Source organism: Varroa jacobsoni, unplaced genomic scaffold (assembly GCF_002532875.2).
Source record: "Varroa jacobsoni isolate VJ856 unplaced genomic scaffold, vjacob_1.0 scaffold_1022, whole genome shotgun sequence".
NCBI classification, from domain to species: domain Eukaryota; kingdom Metazoa; phylum Arthropoda; class Arachnida; order Mesostigmata; family Varroidae; genus Varroa; species Varroa jacobsoni.
This window is the reverse complement of record NW_019213924.1, coordinates 137199-156674: the sequence shown is the minus strand read 5'-3', so window position 1 is coordinate 156674 and position 19476 is coordinate 137199. Positions and strand designations below refer to the sequence as shown.

General features: G+C 40.0%; 2 protein-coding genes across 15 annotated transcripts in view; one reads left to right on the top strand and one right to left on the bottom strand.

The window, feature by feature from the left end:
• Nucleotides 1-8612, bottom strand: part of LOC111265891 (uncharacterized) — a 13042-nt gene extending 4430 nt beyond the window's left edge. For 7 of the 11 annotated variants that reach the window (XR_015313238.1, XM_086970694.1, XM_086970695.1 and 4 more), the window contains exons 1-3: nt 2878-3197; nt 691-2385; nt 246-399 (exon numbers count right to left, since the gene is read on the bottom strand). Coding sequence is in view for 10 of the 11 variants with exons in the window: in XM_086970694.1 (XP_086826820.1) it covers nt 246-399; nt 691-2385; nt 2878-2928 (1900 nt within the window). In the remaining variant the exon portion in view is untranslated. Of the gene's footprint in view, nt 1-17; nt 400-690; nt 2386-2877; nt 3198-4268; nt 4401-4993; nt 5027-5164; nt 5195-6396; nt 6424-6764; nt 6801-7096; nt 7184-7746 lie in introns of those variants that run through there. The other 4 variants (XM_086970701.1, XM_086970702.1, XM_086970703.1 and 1 more) reach the window with 4 other exon arrangements.
• A 3126-nt stretch (nt 8613-11738) lies between these two features.
• Nucleotides 11739-18817, top strand: LOC111265904 (uncharacterized). Of its 4 annotated transcripts, none has more exons than XR_015313241.1 (5): nt 11740-13949; nt 15917-16087; nt 16625-16769; nt 17903-18027; nt 18296-18817. XR_015313241.1 is itself a non-coding variant. In XM_086970706.1 (4 exons), exons 1-4 carry the CDS (start codon nt 12156-12158, stop codon nt 17923-17925), a joined length of 2133 nt encoding a protein of 710 aa, XP_086826832.1. In that variant the 5' UTR covers nt 11739-12155; the 3' UTR covers nt 17926-18817. The 4 variants fall into 4 exon arrangements, 2 of the variants coding, with proteins under 2 accessions (XP_086826832.1, XP_086826831.1); XR_015313240.1 differs by adding an exon at nt 17129-17719 and having other exon boundaries at nt 11744-13949; nt 16625-16987; nt 17903-18817; XM_086970706.1 differs by having other exon boundaries at nt 11739-13949; nt 17903-18817.
• The last annotated feature ends 659 nt before the right edge of the window (nt 18818-19476 follow it).

Here is a 19476-nt window from a genome sequence, read left to right as displayed (position 1 = left end):
ATATATGTAATACACACTTTAATACCCATCAAGACGTAGATTGCGGCAAGCTTGTAACAAAGCTGCCAATGTCTTCGGAATATATTCAGAGGGCGGTAAATATTGCTCCAGTTGACGCGTAATATCGAGCCGTAAAGGACAGCAGGAATGGGGCGGACCCTCGGAACTTTTGTCACCTGCTTCATTATCGTTACTGCTTTCCAATTCGACTTGCAATCGTATCGTCAGTATACTAATGGCCTCACCTTTAATGGCCTTCCACAAAGCAAAACCGGCCTCTTCGAATGCCGGGGAGAGGAGAAGTGTATGTGCAGTACGCTGCAGATTTTCTACGGAAAGTGAAGGCTCTAATTGGGGAAACTGTCGATCGTTGCTCGCTTCGTAAGCGGCCGTCAGAACCTGTAACAGTCAATAAAAATTATGGCCTTATGATATCCTTATTTCTGTTGGGCATAATCGTTTTTTTTTTATTTCTATTAATTCAGCTAGACTGCAACAAACCTTGACGATTTCATACAAGCGAATTAGCTCGCACAGGAAGACCATTAGGAGCTGTCGAAGTAACCTTTCGGTAGCTTAGTCATCTGGATGTCCATTCTCAAAAAATGCGCTAACGTTTTTCAATATGAAATATTTGTCTAGCGTTCCTTAAGACACAAAACAAGTTAGTAAGATTACATAAACCCTAACCTGTATAGCGAGTAATCTCTGATGTGGAGGGAACGCGGGATCCAGCACCATGTTTTGTAGTCTTGGACCGGAAAGCTTCACATTTGTGAAATCAAAGCGGTCAAGTCTTAACGTTAGGAGCAACTGCAGAACTAATGGAAAATGTAGCTCTACTGCTTTTTGAAGGAAGGTGTCTTTTTTGCTAATAATTGCATCCAACTTATCCCGTTCTGGGCTGAATGACTTCTGTAGGATAAGGCAGATAATGATTAGGATTTCCTGCAGAGCTTCTGTTGAGCTGTAAAAGGTGCTTGCAGTACAAATAAATTTGGAATGTAGAGAGGCGTCGCTAGAATCGAGATCAATACCAATCGACGGAATTATCGACAGAGCAGTAACAGCCGCAATGCTTAATTGTAACAATATGCGAATTCTAATCTTATCTAAGTCTATTACAGCAGATTGCATATCCATAAGTAGTAAGGCGCATTTCATGACCGGGTTGAAACGCCAGTAAATACTCGGAGAGCTTCCGACCACCTTGTGGATTAATTCACAGATTATAGAAAGCCTTGCTTGGTTATCGTGAAATATTTCCGATGCCTCCAATGTTGTCAAATAGCGTGCGAAGCACTCTGTCCCTCGGAGAGATGCTATCAGCACGTTTACAACGAACGACATTTTCTCACGCTTGCATGCCATAAGGACCGCATGCACAGCAAATCTGCCTAGACGCTCATGGGAGATAACTACGCTTAGCAGCTCAACGTTTTCCATGAAGTCTGATGCTAATAATTCGATTGTTTCCGTTTTTATGGCAGTCACTAATTCAGAGAGGGCATTTATCGTTCTGTTTTCCATAACTTCTTCAGTATACTGATTTGTTAAAAGTTTTAGCAAAAGTCGAAAACCGTTTCGTTGAAATGTAGGTCTCCATTGTCCGAATGTTTCCAAGATCCGAGAAATGAGAGCATTAAGTTCATCAAAGGTAGCATCCTCACTTTTCACTAGACCATAGAGCATTAGGCCACAGTACTCAGAGTTCAGGGAACATGATCCTTCTTCAAGAAGGGTCGTCAATCCGGCCTGAATCTCATAAAACGTCTCTTCCGAAATATCGTTGTCACTTGTCAAGATGAACAAAAATAATAGTTTTTTCCCTTCAGTTTCACGGATATTGACAAGACGTTTGATCTGACGTAAACATTCAATTGTCAAGTCGCGTGCATCCGGCGGAAGACTGAATGTAAGTATGACTTGCAGGACTTTAGTTAAAAGCTTCAACATGCGTTTACCGATTTCCGGGTCATCAAATATTGTTGGGGCCGCTTTCTGCATTAATACCGGTAGGCATTGAGTTATAAAGTAGTGAGCACACTTCGGAGGACTTAGAACTCTCCCAGGAGTGCCGGTCTGATCTAAACTGGTTGATGACGAACTATGAATTAAGGGCATTTGGGTTTTCCTAACTAGATCGATAAATAGATACGATGACTTCAGCAGTTCCTGTAGGCTGGTTCGACCGTCTTCGTGAGACGCGATACTCGAGCACATGGCGTTTAAGCAACTTTCCATGGACGCGGTTCGCGGCCATGCGCGGCAAAGAAGCGAAAAAAACATTTTCACAATACCATGCCGTAAATCAGGATCTTCATATCGTTCGCCTGCGTGTTTGTACAACTTGAGGAGTGAGAGACCCTCGATATTTTTCAGATTCTGGAACAATTCAAATTTTATAATTGTGTTCAAGACAGATGCAATATTTGCTTTGAATCGAATGGGAAAGGTCTGCTATTATAATAGAACACTGTAACAACGAACAGAGCTTTCAACTTTTATAAGTTCAGTGGCAACAGGGAACTGCATTGTGTTACATTATAAAGTAAGTTGAATGGTCTCGGTGAAGAAAAACTAGTGTTCAAAGCGTCCTACTTCTGTGCTGCATCCTTCAACCAAAATTTACTAGCGGTTAAAAAAATCTCAGCTCACACGACGAGTCGAGCACTGTCCAATGTAACGGGATCACATGCGTTTATAAGAATATTTTATAATAAAGTTATTATTAACAAGATTAGTGTTAGGGGGTTTTTTTCGGGAAATCTAAAGTAAAGGAACTTTAAGGCTTTCTTCGCGGCTAATAATACCTATCGGCTCTCAATATATGTTACTTGGTAAGTTGGTTGGCCTCGCAATGTGTGGCGAACTTACTTTGGTGGAACAGATTATCGCAATTAGCTCGTATATTTTACAGAATAACATCCTATTATCGGGACTATCCAGATAATGCCGACGGGTGTCGAGCAGTCCAATAAGCGGGTCGAGTATCCACGAGATACTCACGCAAACGAAGAAATCTGAAGATTCCCCAAGAGCTATCTGCGCATAGACAACTCGGAGAGGTAGTTTAATAAAAAAAAATCAATGTGATGGATAAACACATAAGATACATACATTAAATCTGAGAGACACGATGAGCAGAAATGCTGCTCGTTATGGAAGCAGGCTGAAGAAGAAATGCGGAATTAACTTGTGGCTACTTTACGCAACATACAATATTCTGTTGCAGCAGAAGCATCTCGTAAGTATCACATTTTTTCTTCTTTCATGCACTCACTAAACTTTTTTTAATATAATAAATACAAATGTCAGAGTTGGTATCTTTCAATATGACCTACCAGACAGTCAATAATGGTGATTAATACATCTAGGGGTGGGCTGTTTTTTATTGAATCGCCAAGAAAACAATCAAAAGATGTTCGCGCAACGATTGGCGTCGCTGTCCCGTACGTCTTAACTGCCGTCGTAAGTAATCCACACAGATAGAATACAGCAGGTTGGCTAAAAGCGTGCAGTTTTTCGAATAACTTCACTAAAACCGAACTAGCAGGCTCGAATAAACATTGGGGTTGGCTTGAAGCTACTACTGATAAACCCCGAATTGCCATACCTCCTACGTTCGATGAATTTAATGTGTCAACCTGGCTGAGGTTTACCCTTGCAAGTATATCTAAGGATAGATCAACATATCGCTTTAAGGTCGCTCGATCTGTCCTAGAGTGCTCAATGATATCTGTCAGTACAGCGAAAGCACTGACTGTGGCAGGTATCCAAGGACGGGAAAAGTCTTCAAATGATTCATCGTCAAGTAAGCATGCCGCGTCCTTTTGCACGCCAATAGCGTTTTCAGGAGCCAACTTTATCCACTGACGGACGGCTGTTAAAAGCTCGGTCCGGCTAGCGGGTTTTATGCAGGATGAGTTTTGAAGAACTGTTGTAATTAAACTAGGCGTTACGCAAGGCGCCCCCAGAGAAAATAGCTGCTTGAGTAACCGTGTTGCGGTGTGGATCAGTGGAGAAGAAACGCTAGAGCCCGCGCCGTTGTTATTATAGTCGCCGTTGACGAGTAACTCAAGAAGGACTCTTGCTTCGTATGGCGTAAATATTGCCAGCAGTTGGCAGAACTGTGGGGTTGACTCAACTAGGAAACTAAAGGCTTTAAGATCTTTCAATAAGTCAACACAGATGTCAAATTCGAGGAGCCTAACGCGAAAGCACTCAATACAACGTCTTGACTCCGTTGGATCAGGCAGTATAAGTACCTGAGATAACGGATTATGATGACACTTGACTAACTCGGAACCATGTGCCACTGTATTTGGCTGTACCTCCGCGGAAGACTTAATAGGGGAATCAGTGATGAGCAGCTCATTTGCGGGTACATCCTGTTCATCCTGAATGAAAAGCACACGCGAACAATTATGACTAAACGACAGTTGTCCGAACTGAGTTGGTTTACGCCATTTCCAGAAAGTGTTTTACTTAATCTATTCTTCGACTGCAAACTATACGGAACCCATCCTACTGTATAACATATAGCTGATTGGTAGCGTAAAATCAATACCTACGGTCCTGACACCTTTTTACCTAATATCGAATGTTTTTCAAAACTGACCAATTAGAATTGCCTTGAAGCTGTTTCAACAAGTCGATGCGTCGAGGTTTTTCGAAAGCAAGGGCACACAATGTTATAGCGCTGTGACAGGCTTGTTGTAAATGCTTAAATCGTTAGGTGAAGCGCGCCAGTGCAGAGGTATAACCAGAACTGTATTAGTATAAGGGTCATCAGTATAAAACGGTCATCTACGCTGTGAAATGTTGTCCCAGCGTCGACGAGTCAGTAGTAGAAACTACGACCGTCGTTTCTGTCCTTACTAAAAGAGATACCTCGTCCATGGCAATAAATTATGGGGCTTGAGTATAAAAATGTTTTGATTCCATATAACATCTTGCGAACGCGTTCTATCTGATACAGGTTTAAACTTACATCAGATGAAATTGACGAGATTTCGATAGTGTCCTGAAAATAAATTTGAAGCCGAAGAAGTAGAAGAAGCCATTATTTTTCACACTCTAGCACTGGTTACTTTTAAATCGAAAAGCTTGATTTACCCGCAGGTAGAAACAATTATCTTATATGCATACTACGCCGCTGTACCTGGATTGAAGTCTCTAGCTCACGGAACACCTGAAAATTGCACAACCCATAAAAAGAATAAGTATAGTAATACTTAAATTGCCAGTTATATCACACAGAATATTTAATACGATGAAGTCGCAAAAGGTACATTTCATAAATTTCAGATCAATGAGCTTTCAAGTCGACACATGCATCTACATACAAGCAGATGAATTTTCTAACATATTATTATATATCCATCCATGTAAATAGATTTCATCAAATTAGGTAAATAATGAAAAGGCTTTATTTGCAAAAACCAGTTAAGTGGCGCTTCTTGTATTAAGATGGATAGAAACACTTAAATCGTCAGGGTGTACCAATATTCCGCTATATTTAGTTGTACATACAGCGCGAGCAGATTGAGTTGGGTTTTATTTCAGTTTCGTGTTGGCTATCGTCGTCTGACGATGAAACCCAGTCTGAGCTAATGACTTTCAGATTGCCCCAAGACGATAGGAGAGGACGAGTGCCTTATTGTTTCAATGATAGCTTAAAGCATATAGCGATCGATTCGAGTGCCGTTTGAATTTTGGCTTTTAGTGGATCGGTAGTTATTCGCCTTATCATATAAACTTTAGTTTTGATACAGTTTCAAAAGAGGGAATCGAAGGCCGTTAGATCGCAATAAGGCGACGGCCACGAGAGGCCACCGTTCTCCGAAAGTGGGTGCGAGGTGAGGGGAGGTTGTGTAGACCCTCACCGAAGTCGGGACTCCGTTCTGCTGGAACTTAACGGTGTCATTCGCATTCGCAGTACCAATAGTCAATTATGCAAAATATTCACACAAGTAAAAGTGATAATTAGCAGGTTAAAAATAACTGTTAATGGGCAAATAACCGGTCATTGTCAGAGACTGCTTCTACGAGTGCAGTTTTTTTTATTGCCGTAAATCGTTCTGTTGAGGAAACAAATGAATTTTCGAATCTGGGTTTGCCACTAAAACGATTGCTGTCCCCACTCACTGTGAAAGCTTTGTACCTAAAATAAATTCTCTGAAAGCACTGTGCCTCACAATGTGCGGTTACGTACAAACACGAGGTGATAGAATTTCACACTTAGGTGCTCCTCTCGTAAACAGGCACAACGGGGAACTATCGTTTTCACGTGTTTCAACGATAGTAACTGATTCTTTCGAAAGGAGTATGTCGTCTCTTCCGTGACGTTCACTGCGGTGGGCCTACTAGCATCTACATGACAGCAGCACTTACCTGACTCAAGTCCACTGTGAAATCAGCCTGCAAAGCAAGGTATTATCAGAAATAGTTGCCAAAGAAGTAAGGATAAAAATGTATCTCAGTGCTTCTCATTAATGCTCCTTCAAGTGACAAGGTTACATGTCTGTATATGTTCCGTATACGACAAGTGTATCGGATAAAATTAATATTAGAGGTCACCATACAAAATTTACGTTAGAATTTTTGTTTATATGCTACGCTCGAAAAAGCTAACAAAGATCTATGAGTTGTTGTATGCTAAGAATACAGAATTATTATTATTATTATTATTATCATTGCTCTGCAAACGTTTAAGTTCTAAATAGCCCAAATATGACTTGTCCTGCCCTTGATAAACCTACCTTTGGAGGCGAGTCCTCGAAGAAGTCAATATTTTCCTAGAAAATAGGGACGCTTAGCAAATAATGCGCAGCTGATTTCAAAGTACCTATTTGTCAGATTGAATTTCGATTACAAACAGGTTTATGCCCCTGTGGAAATTAAATAGCAAAACAACTATGGACAATATACTAGAGTTAATAAGTTGAAAAGTTCAAAGACAAAATGAGCAGAATTTCGAGTTCTGTTCGAGTTGCGAGTGACTGGAAGAATAAGTAGTAAGAATATATAAATAAGCAACGGCAACAATGATCAACAGTTCTTATCAGGTTTTGAATAGTCAATGTTATCTCACCATGACAGAGACAGTTCGGATCAGGGTTAAGCTCGTCTTCCATTTCAAGTGACGCCTCCTATGCTTCGTTTTCAAATAGTCCAATGCCTAAACGTCTCACATAGACAAGAATAATGTAGTGGTTTTGACGGCATTTAAGCTAAAAATGTTTTTACACTCGGACATAATAACATTCCCATGTAAGAAAATTACCTTAGTCTACCAGCCTGTTGAAAAACAGGTGTGGAACAAAACATCTACTTAAACGAACTATCAAGTTTTCCAAGATGACTCTTAATCTCTCTTATTTGACAGGTTTTATTCTATCTTAAGGGATGCTGTGGGACTTATTTCAGTGTTCTTCAATGGATCCATAGGATTGAAAGTAGTCATAAACCCACCTTAGTCATCTAACATATCATAAAGAAAATGATAATTGTTAATAGAATTAAACTTATTATATGTATTCACTTCTAATCGTAGACAAGGCGCAGAGTTGTGAAAACTTAGGTCTACAGTAGAATAAGACACAAAAATATATGCCTAAAATGATGAATGCTAGAAAGGGAATAGGCGTGCACTAGAAATTGCGTCTGTTTAAAAGGTTCGCCTGCTTTATTCAATTGAAAACCTAATTTTGGGATTCCTTTCTCTTTAACTATAAGCCTCACCTGGTGGTTACTACTCCGTTACCCTACGTAAGAAGCATCATCGCTGGTCTAACATTTAGGCAAATTATACGCTATCTTTCTTCGTCTGCCTTTATGTTAAAACAGCAAGAAAGGAAGAAAGTTTTCAGTATAATCATATACTGGAGAGTTGGCACTTTATGCCACACTGTAGCTGGATATTATGTTTAACAGAGCCTACTGCAGTGTTTAATATGGCTGTCAAGAACGCCAAAGCCATATTATGGTTTTGTCCACTGTGTGGGCCCTGTTGCTAGAATCACATCACTCATCACAGTGCGTCTTCAAAAAATTCGAGGACTCGCCTCCATTGAGTCCGTAGGGTACCATTTACGAGCTGATAGTTTGCTATAGCGCGTGCTTATTTGTTACATTATGTAGAAAAAGCTGCCTTGTTCTGAGTGGGTCTTATTTGCGCGGGTTATTTTTGACTCGTTGTCATTAGCATCGTAACCGTAGCCGCCGGCTTAGTTTCGACTCAATCTTCATTACTAATTGATCACTCATAGTCGTAGTAGATTTGCTTCTTCTATAAAGCATAACACATTTTACAGCCTATTTAGTTTCTGTATCCCGTAATTCTCGGATAATAAATTGATAAAATAGAACATAATCGATTTTCTGATCAGAGACAAAAATCACCAGTCACTGTTAGAACGGCCTATCACTTTCTTTTCAGCACAGTTGAGCAAAAAGACCCAAGGTAAACGATGCATTTTTAACCATATCGTGTTACAAACATAAGCCATTAGTAACTGGATATCAGGAAATCTGATGCATACAACAAGGTATTTCGTTTCCCATAGCGAGAGCGTAGGTAGCTTCTAATTCACTGCTTGTTTAAAAACAATCCGATCGTTACCATTGATTCGTGAGACAGGCCAATAATGGCGGGCGATTGCAAACGGTTGTTGCGTTCCGCCAACGGCCTTGATATCTTAACAAGCCAATAGCATGTTTGTGCCATACTAATATGCAAAAAGGTAACAATTATCGGAGCACTTACATACATACCCGATAGAAGGCTAAGCTTTTGATAGTAGAATGTAAACTTTTTGCACGTTTCAGAAAAAAAAAACAACAACCATCAGATAGGCTTAGTTTCCAGCTAAAGTATTGGCGCCTTAAAAAGTACTTAGAACTTTCCCTAACTACGAATTTGCACTCTCTCTCTCTCCCTCCGTTTCGCCCTCTGTCTCTCTCTCTCTAAACGTACTTTCGCTTTACATGTTTCTGAAATGAGCTCTACAAAAAGAGATAACGCTTTCACGTTTAACTTTGTGTACAGTTTCGTTGCCGAGTCATTCGTATATTGCAGCGTTGCACAATGTCCTTCGATTAGGCATTCAAAAAAGACCGCTTATTCTACTGTTGACGCATTGAAATAGAAGTTTTACCTATCGAAGCTATAAATGCTGTGACAACACTCATAATACGAATTGGACAGGATGACATAATGATTTTTTTCAATGTGCTGCGTTTCGTTCGATCGCTTCTTATTACCGTAACGTTCTCTTCACCCACAGAGGCTGATCCAATACGCAGCTGACGACTCCTTGGTTGCGGTGGCGACAACGTATAATCCGGCATACTCACAGTTTCGGTTCGACGCCGTCATTCTATTTATCTGCATGATTATTACGTTGCAACCGAGAGCCCTCTGTAGGGAGCGACAACAGCTGCCCAAAACATGGACACCCATGCCTTTAGGATCGGACAGAAGTTCCTGATCAAGTCAGACCACTTCCATTTTGTCGAAGAGTGAACAACCGTGATGCACAACTTTAAGCTCACTAGACAGTGGCTCAAACGATAAGTGCATTTAGTTTCGCTTCCTTAATCATATCATTCATTCTTTCCGCTTTAGCCATTTTAATCAATAGGACCACTCGCAGCATTTTCAATGCGGACAAAGTACTTGAGGACGTGATTGGACCTAGAAATGCAATTATCCATATGAGGATTTCAGAGAGCCATCTAATTTAGTAACTCAGTAGGAGCGCAGGTTATGACTTTTTTTTTTTACGATATTTCTAATTTGTGTCCTACACCAGGCAAATCTGCTGTGTACACGCTGAGGTGCTTCCATATACAATTTTGAATGAATCGTTTAGACTTCTGCACAGTCGTCAGATCAATCGAACTGAAATCACGAATACACCTTCGCAGACGTTTCGGCTATGTTAACGTCTTGACAAATACAAAATACATTTGTTTTATCGCATTAAAAATATATTTGTATATATAGTCCAGACGAAGGGGAAACACATAAAGATCGTTCCCTTTTTCCTTAAACACATTCGATCTAATTGCGACGCATCGTATCATTGAAGCTCGTAGAGCAATGTTAAATCATATGTCTCTGTATAGCGGAACTTATTTTGCCCATATTTGAAGCGGCCTTTTGTTTTTTATATATACATATATATCTGTACAAGTATATTTTTTTTTATAGAACGATATAATACAGACTCTGATAAATCCTCACTGCGATAACAACTATATTTAGTATTTTTATTTAGCATACTACAGATACGTTGCTTTTTATCGCATTATTTTCCCAACAAGTTTACTGAACTGGGAGTCAGAAAATCGGTCATGTTTCAATTTCTTAAGTGAATGTATTCTCTGGCATCAATTACATATGTCTGCAAGCGAGGCAGCTCATAACTACAGTAAGTCAACTTAGATTACCTACAGGGTGAATTGTAGGCTAAGTACAGCAACTCAGGCCTGTATCTCTAGGAGAAACAGTTATATGTACGGGATATGATTGTTTTAAGTTTAATCAGGCTGAACCGATAAGCCTGCTAGCTGTGACGGCTTGCGTGCTCGAGGACTGGGCAACCTCAATTTGTCTGATTGATGCGATTCGTTAGCGGCTAGTGTTTCTTATGCGAAGCAGCGCATTAAATATAGCATTGAATGCCCTTCTTGCCGTCACAGTCAAGACATGGAATCGAACATGGGCGAAAACGTAGTTACTATAAATTTAATTTAGTATATATATATTATATATATAGTAAAATATAAAAACAATGACAGGATGAAATTATTGTATTATTGTGTATTATGTATTGTATTGAATATTATATTATTTCTCAAAACTGAGTTCCATAAAAGCAAGCAACTTATTATCCCAATAGTTAGTACTTAAATTTCATACTTGTAGCCTACATCATTGGAACAGTTCGTATAAATTACGTACAAACAGCAGCAGAAGATGCAACCACCATTACTGCGACCACCTACACAGAGACGAAAGCTATGGCCGATATAGCTGCGGTTACTCTAGGGTAATGCTATTGCTAGACCATTTAAGGAATTCAGGACGGTTTAGGGAATTGGGCCGGATCCAATACCACAGCAGTACTGTCATTCACGCAGACAGTGGCGGAAACGTACTGGTCATCATCGATGGCCCGATACCGACCATTACCTGGCGATCAAGCAGTAGTAGAGCAGCAACAGAACTTTATGAGTAGTGTCGTGCTTCGAGATATGGGCATTTGGCGCATAGCTTTACTCCTATTCGCGTTCTGTTCGCTGTCACTATTGTCCGTGCTGCTGCTGCTGCTTGCTGCCAATGTCGCTAGAATTGTTAGTGCTGTTCCTGCAGGGCCTCAATAGTGCCGGTAGTGCTTGTAGAGCCCACAATATCAACATGAGCCTTGTTTTCTACCGGGCAGCATATTATCGTTCACGTTGAAGGTCTCTGTCATTGCCTTGCTTCCCGTAGAACGAATGGTCGGGTTTGTCAGTACGGGGCTTCGTTTCTATTATCTATTGCACTGGTGCTCCTGCTACTACTGGAATTTCATGATCCTGACACTTTCGTCACCTGGTGGCGCTGCTCCTTTAGTCCACTGAAATGGCCACCTGGTCATGTAGTAGTAGCATCGACTGTAATGCTGTTTATGACGCGTGAGCCCGAATAGCGACGCTTGTCACGTTTACGACCTGCCGGGAATAGAGATAAACATATCATGTGTTTATGTGTGAGATGGAAGCTGGCATACTGACTCTTGTTTCGCTTGTCCAGAAGCACAATGTATAATGGTGTGTGGAGGAAAGGGAGCTAACGACGTTGTCGAACTTGTCGCTACGTAAAATACACATAGATGGTGTTGTATTTCGTAGATATATTATCCATCAGAATATTCCACCTATTGGAAAAAATAAGTAGAACTGTTCTCAGCTTCAAAGTAGGAATAAGTGTGGAAGATGTTGGTGCGTTTGTCTGCAGGTACGTTACTTCAGTATAAGGCATCACAGAACAGCGGTACAGAATACTATGGATGTGCCGGTAGGATCACCGTTCTAACGATAATACATATCAATTAAAGTTAGTTCGAATCATTGAGCAAAAGGACCTGGAAGTTATACGCAGTATGCGGGAAATTGTTACAGTTGGAGGTAGTATAAGGCCAAAATCAATGTCGTCCTTTAAGAAAGAACTGGCCAGTGTATCAAAGAACGGACCTTCAACCAAGGTCCATATGCAAGCCGAAGCAGAGCAAAGGAGTTCATCTGAAACGGATCTTCAGCTTTGCCAGGATATTAGTACACTCCAGATCGTAGATTTTCCGTGGACTAACGGTGCTGTTCTCACCGAATTGATACATACTCCGTCAGCGAGCCAGTTTTCGGTTCCATTGATAGTCAGTGATGATGCTAGTCACTTGGAGAAGAACGCTGCACAGCAAGTTCTAGAATCATGGAGCTCCTCAATGAAGATTTCCGCAAAAAATTGCCCTGATCGTAAGAAGCTTCAGACAGAGAAACGAAGTAAGGACAAGACAAAATCACTAAAAAGCAAGTCAGACGACCCCGAACCCGATCCATGTGACCCGGCCGATCTTACGAACCAGCAGCCTCATAGTCATCAGGTTTGCATAAAACGAAAAGGCTATTGTTCATTAGAATGCATGTCATCCTCTGACGAGGACGTAGAACATGCGAAATCAGAAGTACAGTACAGCAAATTGCAGACTGCAGTAGAATCAAAAAAAGGATTTTTACCAAAATTTTCATTTGGAAAGTTTAAAGCCACGGCCAACCCTGATACCTCCAGCGTAGAGAGTCGACAGCAACGAGCCAAAGAATTTACTTCAAAGATCACCCTTGAGCAGCCTGGAAAAACTACTGATTTTTACATGGAACAAAGGGAAATCCCTAGCGCCACATACCAAAAACGGGGTATACTGGGAATAGGTGGTCAACTTCGAAAGTCGCTCTTTAGAAAGCGTACAGGACGGCTTGGCGAAAAGGATAAAGAAGGCCCACTTGAACAAATTCGATCTGACGATGATGTGGACTCCCAGGATGAAGAGGTTTTGGCGTTTGCACCAGCCTCACAGATATTAGAAAGCAAAAAATCTGCAGCATCACCAACTGTTTCAGACGTGCCTACCGGCGAACTGAAGGCAAAATTGCTTACTCCCGAGCGAATTCTTAAGAAACCTACAAAAGAAATACTAGTATCGCAACATGAAATTGAATCAAATGGTCCCATGTGGTATATTAAATCGGCAAAAGAGCTCAGCCGAGGTTTCAGCAGTACTTTAGTGCATACGTCTAAGACATCACATGATTCTGTGCCTAACGAACTCTACCTGGAGGAGGAAAAGACGACAAAAGCCGATAACAACAAAATTAAGAGCGAAGAACATCCACGGCGTAAGGACAAGAAGAAAGTTCAGGATGTTCTGTATAAACGAAAAAACAAGACTCAAGATGCCTCGGTCGAAGCCCAGCACGCTCTTGAGGTTCTTCGTCAGGTCGAAGGACTTAACAAGTACGACGCGCACTCATCGCAAGATGACGATAGTGGTCTTCGGCAGTACTTTGAGAAGGTCTTACCAAGCACAGTTGAAGAAATAAAAAAAGCAAACGCGCTCGCTGGTGCATTTCAGTGGTTTCGACGTGGCGACAAAACAAAGGGGGGTCCTAAGCCAGAAATCGTCATCGAGTTGGCAACTGCGCCAAAGACATCTGATGTGTCTGTTCAGTTTCCAGAAGCTGCAGATGAACAAATTCAGAAAAGTATTAATTTTTCTCAGGCACTGAAAATGCAGGATTCAGAGTCAAAGTGGAGCATCAGCAGAGCGACAGCGGCTTCCCAGGAGCTACTGTGGAAAATACCCGAAAAAGAACAGCCCGTTTCAAACATAACAACCGAAATCGTAATACTTCTTTATTCCTACTTGCTTTAAAAAAAATGTGATTTTCATTTACTTACGTTAATGGGAGTTATAGAATCGAGTACTTTTTTGCATCTCGCTGTCCAGTTGTAGGTTCCAAAATAACGTCTTCCCTACTGGCTTCAAAGCAATTCCTTTTATATACGAAACAAGTATAAACTCAAACTTTGATCATTTTTAAAGGAAAAAAAAGTTAAGCTTACACTTACGTGAAAAATGTGTTTACGGTGGAAAACAAATCAGAAATGTTTCAACTGGAAGTTCATTTTTCGTTTAAAAAATAGGCTCCCAAGAGATCTTATCTAACTGCGAAGAAGGTAATTTTTCGAAAGGTAAATCCAAATTTGTAGATTATTAATATTATCCAAATAGATCAAACAGATATTCAACGTTATATCGTCATCGATGAAATCGATTGCGGGCAATTTTTTTGACCTTTTTTTGTTCCAGGATAAACATAAATAAGTCATAAAGATATGTATAGACACAGTCATTGTACAACCCAACCGCAACTATTTAATTTCATTTGGATGTGCTGTAAATACGGTATCCATTATACAAGGCCTTATCGGCTCTTAGAAAAGAACGTTGAACTCGTATGATGTACCTATACATATATATGAAACAAAAACTAGCTCTACTCTTTTGTTGTTTATCGTTAATAGATTTAATAGCAGTGAAGAAAGTAGACATTCAAAGAACGAACGTGAATAGGTTTCGTAAGACACCAGAGTGGTAGTGATGGGGGTCGCACCTTCTTTAGAAGAATTTCCACCCAAAATGTTAACTTTTTAAGCCCTAATTTTTGGCAGGCTAGCTTGACAATGGTTAATTTAAAACGTAAGAACAACCCCATGGAGTCCCATAGGTAGTTCAGTACTTCTTCTTAGACAACAGCCGACAATAGACTATAGTACTATAATATGTAAATAGACCGACTATAAACAATAGTCACTAATTTTGTGGTTGAGTACCACTTGAAAGCTGGCCTAATAACTGGGCCCTAAAACATGAAGGAAGTCTAGCCTCAGATCAGTGGCCGTAGTTAAAATACGTTTTCAAGCATAGCATGTAATACCGCACAAGTGTTGAACTGTCAAGCCGTACGATAAAAACAGTCTGCCAACATATGTAAGTGTATACTTTTATCATTTTTTTTGCTTGTAGATATATGCTGTTTCGGTAGTGTTACTTGTATTACTATTATTATTATAATATTATTATTATTATATTGTGTTACTTGTAGGCCCAGAGGCAAAGTTGACTTCCTGTGGACGAACCTAATGCTATTCCCGTAAATGTACAGTGATTCTGGCAGTGTCTATATAACGCAGTCCTTGCTATTCGAGCAGTTCAGCTAGCATCTGCCTAATGCTCATTAATAGTGACTATCGCGTCATCCTGAATGAACAATATCGGAAACATGGAGCTCAAAAACGTTATTTTTTAGTCTTACTTATATACCGAGTGAGGCTACCAATATTTATTTTATATTTAATTTGTTCAAAATTGTCCTGAGGGTGCCGCAGCAAAAGCGTTAATTATTGTGGTAGACAAACTTCACTCTACACTTTGCAATTGTTTTAATTCCTACCTGTGACGCGGCTTCTTAATTACATTCAATATTGCTATAGAAAACAGTTAAAGACCATAGATTTGATTTATACTTGCAAATGCTTTAACTACTGCTATACTTACTTTAATTATACTCTAATTACTCTAATACCATCAGGACGGTACAAGATGATTGTCCATCAAGCGCAAAATCTAGCTATGTGTTCTATGTAGTAGCTAGTATGTAGCTAGAAACTGATCTATCTCACGAAATTCTGCAGTAAACTCAGATCTGATAACTGATAATAATATATGCGACCTGATTTGACTACTGTCAATGAAACAAATGAAGATCTGTTTGTACATTTATATGCGTCGTTTTCGAGCTCTGACAGACTGCTACAGGCGAAGACTCCGTCGAGAAATTACAAGCAGAGTTGGTGTATCGTTGTACGTCTGCAAATGAGAAGTTTCCGGTGGCACAGGCTACACTTCCGTCCGTTGATGACTATGTTTCTGGAGATTCGCTTCTCACACTTTCGTCACTCGATGTTAATGAGCACAAGGTGCGAGTAAAGCTTAAACAATGATCCTATATCGTAGTACTCAAATAAACACTTTGACATACACCTAACAGAGATAATAGCTTTTTCCTCAATGAATTTGAAAATTGCGCGCGCTCCAAGAACACACGCAAGTTCGTTGGCGTGGTTCGGATCGAAACAGTTCAATGCAAATAACCTACGACAGTGGTTTTTTGCGTCAACAGAAATAGGAGGCAATACTGCCTTTGCAGTTAAAGCGATCGGACGAAAGTACGAAAAGTCTTCAGTACATGGTCGAGTCAAATTTTTGCCTTGTAACTATGTTAATATCAAAATATTGTAGCACACTTATTATGCTCCTTACAACTATAGTTAATCTTGCACAAAAACAGTTGTTCTTGAATGGTGGTACAACTTTCATTCAAGTTTCTATAGATCGCTAGCCATTCGTAACACGCACAACTCGAGTCTTCATTAATATGATTACTTCCTGTTAAAAAGCGCCAAATTCCACCCAGTTCTATTATTTTACTAAAAGAAGATCGGCCTCATTTTCAGTCGGAGGGGCCGGCCACCGGTTCAGCTGAGTGCGGCTCCAACCTTAAGCCACCCAAGATACCAATATTCTCTGGATGTTGTCCTGCTCCCAATAAGACGGTGGACCTGGGTATTCCCTATGGGCTTACAAAGGACAATTCCAATGGTAAGGAAAAAGCGAAGGCTAAAGAGGAAAATAGTGACTTAAAGTCAAGCAAGGATCCGAAACACGTGGCGAAAAAAGGCGTCGGCCTCCGAGGAAGTGTTGCTCTTGGAGACAGTAGCAATGATATTACGAAGCAGCAAAAAGGGGCGAAGAAAAATAAATTCAGAGATAGTTCGAAGAGTTCCGCTGTAGCAATCGTTAAAACTGTGGCTAAACAGGTTTGTACTTCTCTATGAGCCTTATGTATTTTTCCTAGCTTTTCAACTATCTATTTAGCCTTTTTTTGTTTGGCAAAGTTCATTAGGCTAATGATGTAAGATATTGAAGTTAATTTTCGTATGAATTTGATACCCTTCCAGGTAATCGTGAAGCTTCGAGAACGTGAACAATGCAAACAACGTCATCGACGGTGTTTTCTCTCTGGAAGAGGCGCCGACATATCGAGGATGCCCAAATGGCGAAGTTGCCCTGTTCTCGCGATGAATGAAACAATGTTATCTAATAGGATCACTTTAGTTAGGGACGTCATTCAGCACGTCGAAGAAGGGCAAACGTTTACAGATTCACAAAAGAACCGCCGGGCATCTTGCTAATGGCCGTTGAGCATTCTCCAAGTTGTATTGATAGATATGGAACGGAAAGCGTCTGTTGTGCATTTTACAAAAACCATTGCATTTCACAATTCTAATGTTGTGCTTGAATGTTATAATCCGTTAGTATTAGCGAAATCAAATTGGTTAGTATTTATGCAGCCTATATTATATACAATTCTTTTGCCGGACTACCATCTGGTGAAACGACTGCTTCTCACAAAGAACTCGAATGAGCCGAGCGAAGATTGTACGCCCCCGTACCGCCGCTTCCGTTTCTGGTACGAAGAACGTACAAAAAAGTGACTGCCCTGGAACGAAGAACACCGCATTGCAGTGTATGCTGGAATAGCGAAGTTGGCAAGTGTATCAAAAAATCTATGCCATAATAACACCAGAGTTGAATACAATAATTTGGAGGCCGCATGACTTCATATGTGTAGAAGTTCCATAAAGAGACTGGTGCCTCTGAAAGGATTTTTAAGCTATACGCATTAATTTTCACTATTGATGTTTACGTGAACACTTACTCTTTTTTCATAGGTATCATTTGGAAATTTTTATAAAGCACTGTTTCAAGCACGAAGCTGAAATTTTGTGAATACGGAAAAGGAGAAAGACCCTGAACGAAAACGCTAACCGTCTGCTTGATATCCGTGTCACGTGAGGTGAGTAAGTTAATCAATCAAAAGCGTTTGTCTATGAGTAAGTTACATGGGCAACAATATATAATTCTATTTAGTTGAATTTAGATTTTTGAAATATTAGATAGAATCATAAAGAATATATTATTTACAGTGAACTAGTCTAAACACGAGTCAATAAAGCTGGAGCCCGTCAAATATTTATTACACACATGGATTATTTGTGCGTATATATCTCTATATATATGTGCGCTCAAGTCTAACACCAGTTTCTTCTTGTTCTGTCCGTAAGTAAAACATTGAAAATACGGGTATGATTGTCAAAACATGGGAGAATCTTTTGTAGCGTTCGTGTATTTGATACCATACCTAACTTCTTTGGGATGCACCCTGAGCTATTTGGAATGGACATTGACAGCAACTACAGACCTCACTGTTTCAACAAGGCCAACAAAATCAAGATGTTTCTTTCTTCATGGGCACACATCATCGGAAAATGCCTACCAATTATCCATGGCTAATACGTGCATGATTACGCTGTCTAGATTTCGAACTCGTCAGTATTTGAAGCATGCACCTCCTGCGACCACAATCTGATTTGTTGAAAAAAATAGCTCTGGGTATCGTACTTGCAATATCGATCACAGACGATTGACAATATCCTACCAGTATGATATTATATCTGATATACAATTGAGTAGTAATATTCATTGGCTTAGATTTTTATCAAGTTCTTTTTAATCGTGGTCCGGAATTCATCACCATGCACAGTTTACGAATAAATGTATGAAGTTACGTGTAGCGTAAAAAAAGACGTGCAATTTCCATTATTATCCATTATTGTGATGTATTCATTATTATTTGGTGAAATAGACAAGGAGCATTCATGGGTATATGTTCCTATTATCCAACTCGAAGGAGCGAGAGGATCTGAGGCACGTGAACTAATCAGTGTTGTTGTTTAAATTTAAGCAATATCATTTGGCGATAAGCCTGTATCCAAGTGGCTTATAATCCCTAACAAGTAAATAGGACTCGACTCTATTGCCCCATGAGACTTTTTATATATATTTATCTTTACTACAAAACTTTAAGACATCTTAATGAAATAAAATTCGATGGAGGAGAAATATCGAGGCTCTAATAACCAGGAGACGAAACGACGAACCGGTAGGCCAATCAAGCCGGACTGAGTATCAGCGATAATCGGGCTTGTTGTTGCAAAGGGCAAGGACAAGTTAAATTACGCTACAACAGACGAATGCGTGTTAAGAAACGCGCGTTTCTTAGCTTTCTAATCGACTAAAATATTAGATACGGCTGAAAACGTTTTCGTAATAGGTACTGGAAAAATACATTGCTGCGTACACTCACATGATCTGGCAAATTCGCAGATGTTACGGTGTTCGTTCATAACTATCCCCGCACAGACTTTCAAATATTATATGGTCCAAACAATACGGAATGTACGAA

Bases quoted from the DNA above. Each gene is read 5' to 3' on its own strand.
- LOC111265904 (XM_086970705.1), top strand. From the start codon at position 12,156: ATGCGGGAAATTGTTACAGTTGGAGGTAGTATAAGGCCAAAATCAATG. The intron at 13,950-15,916 runs GTAATACTTCTT...GAGCTCTGACAG, and splicing joins CAAACATAACAACCGAAATC to ACTGCTACAGGCGAAGACTC. The intron at 16,088-16,624 runs GTGCGAGTAAAG...CCTCATTTTCAG, and splicing joins TCGATGTTAATGAGCACAAG to TCGGAGGGGCCGGCCACCGG.